Here is a 13,143-nt window from a genome sequence, read left to right as displayed (position 1 = left end):
TGCATACAGAATGACATTAATCTAAATAGCATTTTTTCAGAGTTTGGGGATAGACTGCTACATTACAAGCCTCAAACGTAGTTCTCTAGTAGTGAGCATGTATTTGTCAGTCCGCAGCTGTAATTAGCACAACAGTGTGCTTGGACATACACTATTCTAAACTGCAAGCAGGTGCACGTTTTCATTCATGAACATACATCCTCTTTAGGGAAAAGTTTGGTCCTGATAACTTAGAATGTCTCCTCTCCTCAAATGACTACAAGGGAGTTGATAAAATCCAACCGTTCTTTGCAGAGATGCAAATAACTTTGTGTAGTCTGAAAAGAGTCACATTTTATTAATATGATGAGAGTCTACAAGTTGCCAAAAATGATTGCAAAGATTTGCAGCAAGAAGTGGGCCGACCAAAATAAATGGCAAAAGCAAAGAAATAAGCTTTCAGATCTGAAAGATCATACTCAGCTCTAAGCCAGAAGTAACATGGACTTAAAAGTGGAGTTAAAAGTGCTGAGAATTGCTGAGTTTATCATAACTCAGTTGTGTGAATCATATCAGACAACCTGAAAACAAAGGATGGTTGGCACACATGGTGCAGGGGGGGATGCTGGCAAATGGAGAGCAATTAGAGAGTTAGCCCCTGCAGGAAACAGAGACAGGTAATTACTACCTTTGAACACTAAAAGACCAGAGGGGCAATGTAAAGAAAATCATAATATAGCAAAAAACTAATCTCTCTATGCCCATGATTTTATTCATCTAGTAATTACACAGTTCAGTTTATCTCATCTACTGAAGGTATTTTGGAGGTCTTCTTGATTCCTTTAGATTCAGTGTCCTCATAATTAGAAAAATGTCATTTATATTTTTCATTTCTTTGCATCCAAATTCAATTCTTCAGGGCCTGAGATTGTTACTTGACTCTATGTCCCTTCTGAGTAGGCAGACAGGGGAGTGAATAAACTGGAATTAGGTAAAGTGATGTGAAAATCTCAAGTTCAGGAGAAGTAACACTTTCCCCAGTGAAAGCACCATAAAGCAGCAAGCTGGCCTGCAAGATCCTCTTGGCCATTACAAAGGGTGGTGGGATGCGCAGATCTACAAAGTGCCAGTGAGTGCCATTGACACATATTCTGCAAATCCTAGCTGGATGATGACACCAACACTCCAGGAAAGATACCTTTAACAACATCACCATGATGACCAAGTTGCCTTTAGTATTTAGTTCCCAGCTGCTCTCGCTGTCCTGAGCACAAACCCACTCTGTTTACAGTGCTAATGCAGGAGTAGAATTACTATAAATTGAGTTTTTGGGGTTTGTTTTCTATTTAACCTCTTTCAACAAAGAATGTGAAATGGCACCCACTAATAATCATGACTCATTTATTACACGTCTGTTTTACATAATCCCGTGCATTGTTATTGCTATTCCTGGTTAGCATTTAATACATCAGTAAGCATGCCTTGTTTTCCTCAAAACAGTTTAATTATATTTTGTCCAGTTACAAACTCAGAAAAATTGTACTATAAAAAAAACCCCAAAACTTTCTGTAGTGCTCTTCAGACTTCACACTGTGCTATTACAGAAGAAACAACATTTGAAATCTAGGCAGGGTTCAGGCAGAATATCCCTAAAACAGAGATGAAATGGCATATTAGCCATTTTTTTTTTTTTTGTTAGAACAGTACCTTTTGTTGGTTGGCTTTTTTTAATCCTATCTTTAATTTGGTTTCATTATGCAAAGGATAAAAATCAAGCATAGTATCTTTGTAACCATTTAGAGCCTATGTAGCATGCAACTGAACAGCAAAGGCTTTATGAAGTAAAAGCAGATGGACTGCATTATGTATGTGCCCAGGCATTTTAGGAAAGTATAAGAATTCCTGGGCAGTGGCGACCATAGAAAAACTTGGTTCTCTTGTGTAAACAATGTTTTCCCCAACAGCTGTATTCCCCTTCCTGTTTATTCTTCTCTCCTGCAGAATTTTCTCAGTTTGGTCACATCTGTATTTCATTTATTTTTAAAAAATATTTCTTTAGCTATCCTTCTAGCCTTTTCAGATTATTAAGGCTGAGGGAATTTTCCAAATCTCATTTCTTCTTTCACAACCTATTCTGTTTACATTTTTACACTTCATTTAGGTTCAGAATTCACATAATGATCCACATGGGTTAGGGGCTTTGCCCACATAGACCAGTTTGCAGGGTTAGAATTTTCATGTGAGCAACAGAAATTGTCTAGGCAATCATTTTTCTTTTTAATTTTAAGACCAAAACACAGCAGTATAATTAAGTGAAAACAGTGTTCAGTTGTTCCTTTTTTAAAAAAATTTCAATATTACATTTAATGCTAACACATTTCTATAATTATTAGACATAAGAAAAATTCTTAGAGATTAATTCTTGTCACATCATATCTGAGACTGCCTTTTTAATATTGGGGCTAATAATTCTTACATTAAAGTTGGACTTAACATTACTATTGACTTAAATGACTTGATTTTTTTTTCCCATATATTTTTTGTATTCTGTTGAAACAGTACAAGTTCTGCTACTTACATGAACAGAAATTTTTAGGATGTGTCTGCCCGCCTTTTCTTGAAACAAATACAAGTCTGAAAATGCACAATTAAACCAAGTCTACCTTTTTTTGATTTCAGCTAGGTTACATGAAACAAGGTTATTAAAAAATATATTGTATCTGTAGTCTAGCACTTCATTTTATTCTATTTCATAGCCATTTTGCTGAGTCTCACCTCAGACTCTTCTTTCTTAAAAATAACTGAACAGATGATGAACCACCTCTCAAGGGCAAGCATCAATCTCTGGAAGCAACTATATTCTACAAGCAGTACCTCTTAAAATGATGTAATCTGTTCCAAGAATCCTGTTTCTATTTTTAAGTGGCATACTCTTATTATGCTTTTAAAAGGGCATCTCCATCACACATTGTTATTTTGCTTTTAACAATCATCGGTGATATTTAATATACATGAAATGGCTTCAGAAAATCATTGATTTTAATCTTATTGTCTACCCTGATTCTTAGAAACAGTACTTGAAATGGTAATTTATAAGACTGTAAAATGCTAACACTATGAAGAACATTTCTGCTTAAGGCCATATTTTCAAAAAAGGTGCATCTTTCACAATTGCCTTAAAATGCCTGAGTGTTTTCTATGAAAAGTATCATGGAATGTTTTGATTTCTCCACTTAATGTTACTGAATTTGACATTGGAGAACCTGGAAAAAACATTACAGCAGAAACTGCACAGAGAAAACACACTCGGCACGGAAACTCCATCTGCTTTTACAAGGACAGACAATAATGACAAAGCAAAACCTACAATTTTGTACGAAGAGCACTTTTTTGTGTGTTTAGTTTTTCACTACCATCATTTCTAGGTTAATCATTAAATTTAGCATTTCCAACACACTATACTTTCATATTAAAAAAACACTTAAAAAATAATGTTCTTACTGCTATTCCCCACCCAAATGAAACCAAACATACCCTTGGTGGCACAGGCATGTCACAAGAAGTGATACGTGTAGGTGTTGCTTATCATTATATTGTAAGAGCATGCTGTTATCTCTTTATCTGTGCCATCACATTGCTACACTGAGATGTGGATCTTGAAGTGCAGTGTGACGCCATCTTACTAATTTTAGAGTATGCAGCTATCTTGCAGCAAGTATTATTGGATCTCCTGGAATCTCACCTATTCATCTCATGAGCAGCAGCAATCCGAGTCAGCAAACAAACTGTGGGTTCTTTGGGGAGGCTTTTTTCTTTTTAAGGAAGATTTTGAACCAAGAGTGATAAAGATGGACCACTGAAGTGATAGATTCTGCCATCTCACATTCCTAATAGGTATGAAAGCCAGCACTGTTTTTCACATTCTAGTGCCACACATCTCATATCTAATGTGTGGTCTACTAAAGCCACTCAGATCTTTCTTACATTTCCAGAGCACAATTATTGCCTGCTCTCTCACATGCAAAGGTCTACATTTGTCACCTAAACGCAAATGCGCTTTAAGTTTTCCAGATGAAGTTAACCTTGGAATTTAGTACAGAAGTATCACCTAAAAAGAAACAGACAACTGCTGTCTACAACCTTTTCATTTTTTTTTTCTCAAATTTTTTTTTAAAAAACAAAGTGGGTCAACAGTGACTACCATAGCTGGCTCTAAATGTCAATTGCTTACAGTTCTATTTGTAACTATGGCAGCTGAGAGTTTATTGATTATACCACTGTGACTGTGATGGCCAAAGACATTTTTCTTTGAGACGCTGGTATACTTTGCTGCTTGGGAAACCAAAAGATTTTCCAGCTCAATAACGTCTGCAGATGTAATTATCATTAGCACATTTTCTTTTGGTTGACTTTTTAGTAATTGAACTAGAACACCACCAATATCCACAAAACTTCTAAGAGTCACCCTCAACTAAATTACATTTATTAGATGCAGAAAAACACTTGGAAAATAAATTACAAATGCACAATTTTGTCCTGGCAAGAAGAGAGTTTAGTTGATCTTTAAGGTATTTTCCATCTTTATATTCTGTGATCCTCTGAAACTTTGTTTAGTGTCCCTCAGCCAATATTCTCAACTCTCAGCTCCTGAGAGCTCTTATTTTTCTAGCAAAGTTAAATTAATTTTTCCAGTAATCACTCATAAGGAACTGCAACAATCCAGATTTGCAATTTTTTCCTAATTTAATAATTCAATTAAAAATGCAAACTAACAAAAAAAATCTGCAATGTTATTTATAAACCTGTGTTGTTTATTTATCTTCATTTTTTTAGCCTCTAAATGTCTACAGATTTCCTTTTCATCTTTTTACCAGGAACTGAAATTAAGTTTACAAGGATGGCAACTGCCAAGTCTGTTCTTATTTCAAAGATCAGCATCATATTTGTTTTCTCTCCTTTCCTAGGCTTTTTGCATTTTCTCAGCTCTCCAAGGGTTTTCAAATGTAACAGACAATGCAAAAAAAAAAAAAAAAAATCCTCCAGCACATTTTCACAGTGCCTCCAGGTTTGCAGGGCTGTTTGCAGCTGATGTTAATGGATAAGTGAGGAACAGATGATGCTGTAACATGGTACAGCCCCTTCATCATCACACAAGCCAAAATGACAAAAGGCAGTGCTAAGCAGGCAAGGGGACAGCAGGGGAACAGAGATGTATCTTATCCATACTTGCTGAGATCTTTACGATGAATACATATACTTCATCGTTTCCCTTCTGACCTTTTAATCAATGGATTTATTTAGATCTTCATTATTCCCCAGCTGTTCACACAAGCTTTAACTTTTATTTCTTAAAAGATATTTAACAGAGAACTTGCATAGATCAACCACTCCCTACATAGTGCATTTATAAAAACAACAGTTTAAGCTATTGTTGTATCATTATGAGTTCTTGTTGGTTTCCTTTTTCTCACTGCCTTTCCTTTTCTCCTGCCAAATTTATCTTTAAAATGCCATTTAAGGGTATTAATTTTGTTTCAAGTATATAGAGTGCTACAACTAGGAACTTGAGATAAACTGTGCCCAAACAACTGAGATGTAAGCTTGCAAGTTTCTCAACAGCTGCATGCAAAGTAACAGCTAGGCTTTAAGGGTCCTATAATGATTTAGGATCTTTTGGGGAATATTCTGACAATTTTCTTCCATGGTAGGATCTATTCCACTTCCTTAACACCACTGAAGTAGTACAGGGCTCTCTGCACTGTGGGATAGGGCCTTTCTAATCTTCCAGAACAAGGAGGCCCAGCACAAACGATGCTACTGGTTCCCCTCACAGATCCCATGCAAATATATTGATCAAAACCAAACTCTTTTTCCAGACAGTACCCCATCTAATACATACTATTTTACAAACTTGGGTATTTATTACCATAATATCCAAGTACCATAGAAATGGATGAAGGACTTGCACTGTACGCCAAGCAGATCAATCTCACAGCATTTACAAAGCACTGCTGCAAGCAGCCCTGTGCATCACACCTTACCCTTACACAGCTTCAACCTACTCTTTGTCCCATTTGAGCTTCATTTGGTTCAGACAGAAGCAGAGCTCCTAGGAAAGCAGCTTAGGCAAAGCAGGGAGGACTAGACAACAAGGAGAAACAGAGCCCAACCCTCCAGGTACCCAGTTCTCAGTACACTGCAGCAGTGCAGCTCGATTCAGGGATCCCAGCATGGCCACTGGGTTATTTGCAAAAGTACTCCAGCTTCGGTTCAAGACTCAGAATGAAGGGGAAGCAGAGGAGTAGAATAATGATGGAAGCGAAAAATAAATATAGAAAGGATTAATTTGCTCTATCAATGTAGATATATCCCGCCATGTCACAGATGTGATTTTTCTTGTAGTTAGCCTAGAGGTCAGCATAATAATTTTTTCAGCTCTCACTTTTTACTTGTTATGGGTGGCACAGTAATGTCTAGGTTTGATGAGAAAGTCTATATTGCCCTGTGTAAGCATCTGAGCTAGCTTAGCTCAGTAAAATCGAACAGCAGAGACTCTTCTGTGTTCCTGCAGGCTGCACATGGGAGGCCGCTGCCTGGTATCATAGCTTATCACTCTGCACATTGGCATGTTCCCTCTCAGAAAATGCATGGGAAAGTTTAACTTTTTCAGAGCTGGTGGAAGGACACCGGGGAACCACCAGCACTTGGGCAATTTGGTCTATATTTTTACATCATGGCAGAGCTCATGCTATAGTGTACAGTTGCCAGACAGATAAAACAGCCTGGATTTAAGAACCTTAAAAACTTGATCAGTAGTGGAGAATTTGGTAAAGCAGTATTAACTCATTCAAATTGTTTTAAATATCACAGCATTGTCAAGATGCTGTTTAAATTCTCAAGCAACACTTCAAACTCTGAACTTGGGATGGAAGACCTCTATATCTAGACCACAACTGGAGTTTCCACAGAAACTGTTAATAGAAGTTGAACAAATGAAGTTTCACAGCATTTATAGAACTCTGCAGGGAAAAGAAAATACTTCACCTGTTTCCTTGGTTTGACTGATGTAGTTACAATCACATGGATATCTTCACCTAACAATGTAAAAAGCCTATTCTGCAGTGTTCTGGGACACTTTGAAAGTGGTAGTATTGCTGGGTCTCACGTATTTAGACTGATGCCTTGAGAACGGCATTAGAAAATTCTTTCAAGTACCTCATTGTTTTGAGAGAGCGCTACAAAAATGCCAATGTTTTAACTCAGATTTTATCAGCTCTGAAAATACTGGCTCAACTATTGATCTTTCAGCCTGAGCTATTCTGAGGGAAGGTATGAAAAACCCATCTGGATTGATTTAGCTTTGGTCTCCAAAAACAAGTACCACATCTGTATGTATAATGATACATTTAGGATTACATTATAAAAGGCTACATACTTGGAAAACAGTCCTACAACCAAGTGATATAAATACCGCTGATGCACTAGGTGCGTTAAAGATTACTAAACCAGCACTGTTTACTTGAAATAAAAAAAGAAGCTTACTAAAGTAATAGTTAGGATTTTTACAATCAGAATTCCCGAGAAAACTTTCTTTCAAGTGCTCTGATAGGATCAGCTTCATTAACTACTTGCTGGTGTATCACTAGATATTCAGATCAAACACTTCTCTCCAGTGACGGTATATTTGAGAACTAAAAACCTTACATCGGTAATTATGGTATTTCTTTTCTCAACACAAAAGGAACAAAACTTAAATTGTTGTTACAGATCCAAAATAAGCCCTAAAAACCCAGCATTACACTGCCACACTATGGCACAACTCAGATCTGCAAGCAGGAATAGAACAAAAAGACAATAAAAATAACTCTTGTACTTTAATTATTTAGGAGTACAGTATCCACCATGTTTTGTTTGCCTACTACATTTGTAAAGCACTAAAACCAAATTGTTGTGTTATGTTCAGCAACAGCTATCTAGGTACATTATGCTTGAGGATTTTATTTTTGTAATTTTTTTTCCAAAATGAAAAAAGAAAAAGTTTACTTTCTGCAAGTGTTAAAATCTTCAAAGACTAGTTTGATATGCCTGTTGCACAGATGGGATATGTAGGGAAGCGGATACCAAGGGCATTTCTTTACTTTGTTGGCTACAAAATATAGAGCTTTTTGTTCTCTGCATTACAATGCGATCTGAAAGGTTTTCAGTTGACAGCCAGTGGGAGGAAAGAAAGGTTCAAAAGACCTTCTCCAATTTTTTTTTTTAATTATTTGAGGGAATGCTACAGAATTTTAGAACCAGCATTCATTATTCTTTACATCAGAATATAACTTATTTCAGACCTAGAAATATTTCAAAATACTATTTCCACATTTTTACTACTGTTTTGTAAGAGCTTTAAAAAAACCCACATCTTATTTTTGCTAATATTGAAGTACAGCATCCCAAGATGGCTGAAATTTCACATCTTTTTAACTACAGCAGCTCACTGTACAAAGCATACATTATGTTAATTACTTTGACATTTATATAATTTATACCTTCCATAGCATTTGTTTTGCAAGAAAGCTATAAATCAATTTTGCATGACCATTACCAGTACTGTTTTATTCATTCTAACATTCCATTTTTTAAGTGTTTTTCTAATAAATCAAACATTATATGTAAGCAATTGGCTGAGGCCAAGACCATACCAATTACTTTACCTGCAAGAACATGCCATTATAAACATTTCCCACAAGGCATAATAAAATACATGTCTGGTGCCACAAGACTTACAGGAATATCCTGTACAGAAGCATTAAATAAAGATTAGATGACTAGCTGGGGTTTCATTTGTTCCACCCCTTCCTTAATTGCTATTGTCACCACTTCAGTTTACAAAAAATGACATAGCCTAGATGCATTCCAGTCCTTTCCCGTTAGGATGGCTTATTGAGCTTTTAAAATCCCGAATTAAGTATCTTTTGCCTCCAAACACTTCCAGTCACAGACTGCTTAAGCCATCGACGAACAGGGTTTTCTTTTTGTACATTACCTGTGTCTAAGCCACATGCATATACGCACACACGCTTTAATACAATTTCTGTTATTATGCCTCTGCCTTCAATTGTCACATAATTTTTGTAAATTTTTTTACTGCCTTTACTCAAAGCACCAGCCACTGTATTATACCTAGGATTCTAACTCCTCCTGATAGTCAAGATGTATGAACAGCAAACTGTGAACATTATAGTCTTTTAACAAAATCAGCTCTAGAGCCTCACTAGCAAATGTGGAGTTCTCATGACCATTCCTGAACCGACTGGGACAGGACCAGTCCAAATAAATTCTATATTCACACCTGGTCGCAAAACTGCAGACTACCACCTAAGACTTGTGATTTTTGGAAGCCCAAAAGAGACGAGGAGTTTAGCAAACTTGAGTGACACTGAATGAAGAAGATTTATGGAGAATGCATTCTTAGCAGTTTCAGTGTTTAGCAATTGCCCAAGAGTCATGCTGAACTGCACAAGGAACTTGCAAATTTGGAATTTTATTTTTAACTCCTCTCCAAAATCCAACAATAGCCAATTTTGAAAATGTTGGTCTTTGCACCCAAAAAATTAGAAGCAGCTACTACAGCATTTCTGTTATTCTATACTTTTCAGTTGCAAAAATCAACTTTCCCTTCCCAAGCAGAGAGCAGACATATCTTCTTCCATTAGTCACAGGCATCACAGCTAAGTATTTAAAATTAGATAACCTTCTTTAAAAATATGTTATTTAAATTATAAAGATTTAGGCTGAAGTTGAATAGACTACTGAAACATGCTGTTTCTTACTAACGTATCTTTCCTTACAGCCCACTCTGTGAAGGATACTGTATTCCATATCAGATTAACTGGACTTCTGTCACACAGAAAAGATTAGTTACAATAAATGGCATCCTTAGTGCTGCTGAATTATGTCTTCCTCCAAAGAATCAAACCAATGCTTCATTGTCATTCATCAGGCATCCCCTTCTAGGAAATGACAGGAAACTTCATACCTTCCTAAACTTTTCCATCTGCTTATAAAGATCTGGATCCAGCTCCTGAGACACATCTTTCATCCAGAGTAGAGCTCCTCTGTATTCAGTCCGATACTGTTCCATTCGGTTTACTGTCAGCCATGTGTCTGAGATGGCCCTGTATCTGAAAGTCTCCACTTCTTGATATAATCTACTCAAAGGAGCACGCAGTGCTAATCTGGGGGAAGGCATGAAGGAAAGAAAGGAAGGAGAGAAACATGTTAAAGAAGTTGTTCCACAAAGGTAGATGGATTAATACAACTACTGACACTTTACTAGCAATCAAAAAACCATACACAGCCAAAATAGTTCACTTAAATGCTAGTGTATATTCAGATGGTTCTACAGCTTGGTTGAGGGTACACACGAACGGGGTAGTTTTGCACGAATATTGTGTTTGCAACCTGCCTGTTCAAGTAATGACCTTTCAGTTACACATGCGTGTGGAAAAGGAACCTTTTCTAATGCGTATATGTATTTTAGCTAGACAAGCTGCTTGTATATCTGCTATTACCATTCCTCTTAGCAAGTTGCATTTAATGACTCTAAATATGTACCTGAGGTAATTTATTACTGGATACATACCACAGATGTTTTGTTGTTTGGTTTTTTTTTTGATAAGGAATCTGAACAATTCCTTTGAAGGACATTTATCTTTTGGAAGGATTTAAGCATTTTCTTAAACGTTTCTTCCAGGAATTACACTTTGGCAAGGCAGTAGGGGACACTGTTGTCTTCCCTATGCCATCACTTTGACTCCTAATGGGATCTCAGAACTAGACAGGATTACTTCAAATTTGCTTTGCTTGCTCCTGCTGTTCTGCTTTCCTCATGGTTGCCAGAAGCCACCTCACTGGAATGGGTTCAATCAGTTCCACACCAGTGTAGAGTCAGTTTAATGTGCTACTTAGGGACTTCCTAGGCATAAAAGAAAGAATTTCTAATTTCAGCTCCAGTAACCAGCAAATTGTGTCTTCTTGATCTCCAGCTACTGAGCTAGCTATTGGCATGCAATGTAAATAAGAGCAGTCCCAACTTCAACATGAGCTTGAGGGTGGCTCAAGAGAAGACAGACAAACAATTGGTTTTGTTTGTATGTGAGTTTATTTAAAAAGATGCCTTAAAAAAGCATTGAGTAAGAGATTTATAAAATGTGAACTTCTTAGTGTGGCTTTTTTTTTCCCCCCACATTTCTTCTCATTCTACAAATACTTACCCAGCCATTCAAAGGAAAATTCAAGTTTATAGAGACATGTCATACACTGGGATTTCTATAAACAGTTAAGCTTTATATAGAAGCAAATCATCAGTGCTTTTGCTCAAAGGTGCCTTGCATGTGTTTTAAAGATACCACTCATGGCTGTTACTGGATGTGCTAATGACCAAACTCTAGCCCAAGATAAACATATGAAATTCTCAGTGCTCTGAATGCAATGTTTTATTTTGAGCCAAACAGCTGCACTGTTAAGCTAAAGCTGGAAAATATCACAATAGTTAAGAGGTCAAAAAAATCCTGTAAAATATCATGGAATAGAATTTTCCCTAGCAAATAATGCTGAATTTCAATAGTCCCAATACTGTTAACAAAAAAACATCATAATACTCATAATGCCATCAGGTACTGTTACTTTTAAACTCTTTAGCAAACAGAAGGTCAGTAAGACATCAAGGGCTCCGGATGTCATGTGTTTGTGCGTCTCCCTTACTGATTTGCTCCTGCCCAACTTACATGACCTCAGTGGGGATCTAGGATCTTCTCCTGTGTGACTTCATGGTGTAAGGTTAAAGCAAAAAATAGCATTCAGACTCCTCCTTTCTCCCCTGTCTACTTGGGGTATGAGACTCCATGACCCAGAAAAGCATTCCCTTATCCATTTCCATGCTCCCCCAGGACCCAGACACATCCACAATGAGCCTGCTGCAGCATTCCTCTGCAGAGTGAGAAGTGCCCCCAATCTGGAGAGGGACCCGACATCAGCTACTTTACAACCCCATTGCTAAAGAGGCCGTGCAGATGCACCTGTACAGCTTTAGAACTGCTGAGCGGAACAGGCACAGGTGGGAGATCTGGAGATACACACACATAGCAGGTCCGTAAGACAAAAAACAGGATCAGGCAAAACTACACAGAGCAAGCCAGTAATACTGCCAATACTACAGCAGGTTTGGTCAATAACAATTTTCCTATCATTTGGTTCCTCACACATTTCAAATGGCTAAATGAATTATGCCAACAGTGAATCAACTACCATTATCCCACAAATTTTGTAAATCAGACAGTAATTCTGACACATATACCTTTGCTGAGAAGAAAAGCAGAGAGCCTTTCCTGTGGCTTGCATCATTTTTCCTGCTCTCGTTTTATCCTGAGAACCCTGTGATCGAAGAAATTTCCCCAATTCATTTTCCTCCTGAGACAGAACTAACGAAAAATAAATGAGTGGTCAGACACGTTATTTAATAGGCTCCCAATAGCTTTAAAACTGGCCTAGCATCAAATAGGTTAAGTCACTCTAAACCCAAGCAGCACAGCAAAAATAAGTAATTGCATGGAATTCCTCCATTTTGTAAACAGATGATCTGATTCACTTGATACATTTGTTGAAATACTTCAAAAAAATCACAAAATGCCATCAGTGCCGAAAGACAACAGGAGACACGTGCTATTTCTTTCTTCAACAAAAGAATTAGGTTGGTTAGATCACACAACGGGCCCAATCTTGATTATAGTATCTTTTAGTCTTGGGTTTTTTGGTTTGTTTGGGTTTTGTGTTTTGTTTGCGGTTTTTTTAATCCTTTTTTACCATCTGGACTGCCTCAGCTGATCTTTCGCAGCATACTTTCACTCAAGCTAATTCTGAGTAACACTACCCAAAGCTCTTTCACTTGCTTTTTCTCTTGCATTTTTCATGCTTGACTACAGAAGCGACTCTTTCATATAAAAAAATATAGTGCTTCATTTTAAAGAATGTTTATTTTCAAATTACTTTGCAAGACTGTTTTACAGTTTTAACATTCTACACAACTCAAACATTATTTTTTTAATTTATATTTCAAACATCTAAAATATTCTAATTTCAAATTAACTGATTGTTTTTTAAACAAGAAAATGAAGA

General features: G+C 36.9%; 1 protein-coding gene across 2 annotated transcripts in view; it reads right to left on the bottom strand.

The window, feature by feature from the left end:
• The window catches only part of ICA1 (islet cell autoantigen 1), a 74,285-nt gene that overhangs the window by 40,539 nt on the left and 20,603 nt on the right, over positions 1-13,143 (bottom strand). For both annotated transcript variants that reach the window (XM_074863686.1, XM_074863695.1), the window contains 2 exons: positions 12,326-12,449; positions 10,007-10,205 (listed from right to left, as the gene is read on the bottom strand). In XM_074863686.1, coding sequence (XP_074719787.1) covers positions 10,007-10,205; positions 12,326-12,449 — 323 coding nt within the window. The remainder of the gene's footprint in view (positions 1-10,006; positions 10,206-12,325; positions 12,450-13,143) is intronic.

Source organism: Strix uralensis, chromosome 1 (assembly GCF_047716275.1).
Source record: "Strix uralensis isolate ZFMK-TIS-50842 chromosome 1, bStrUra1, whole genome shotgun sequence".
In the NCBI taxonomy this organism is placed as follows: domain Eukaryota; kingdom Metazoa; phylum Chordata; class Aves; order Strigiformes; family Strigidae; genus Strix; species Strix uralensis.
The sequence above is the reverse complement of the archived record's forward strand: the minus strand, read 5'-3'. Positions and strand labels throughout refer to the sequence as shown.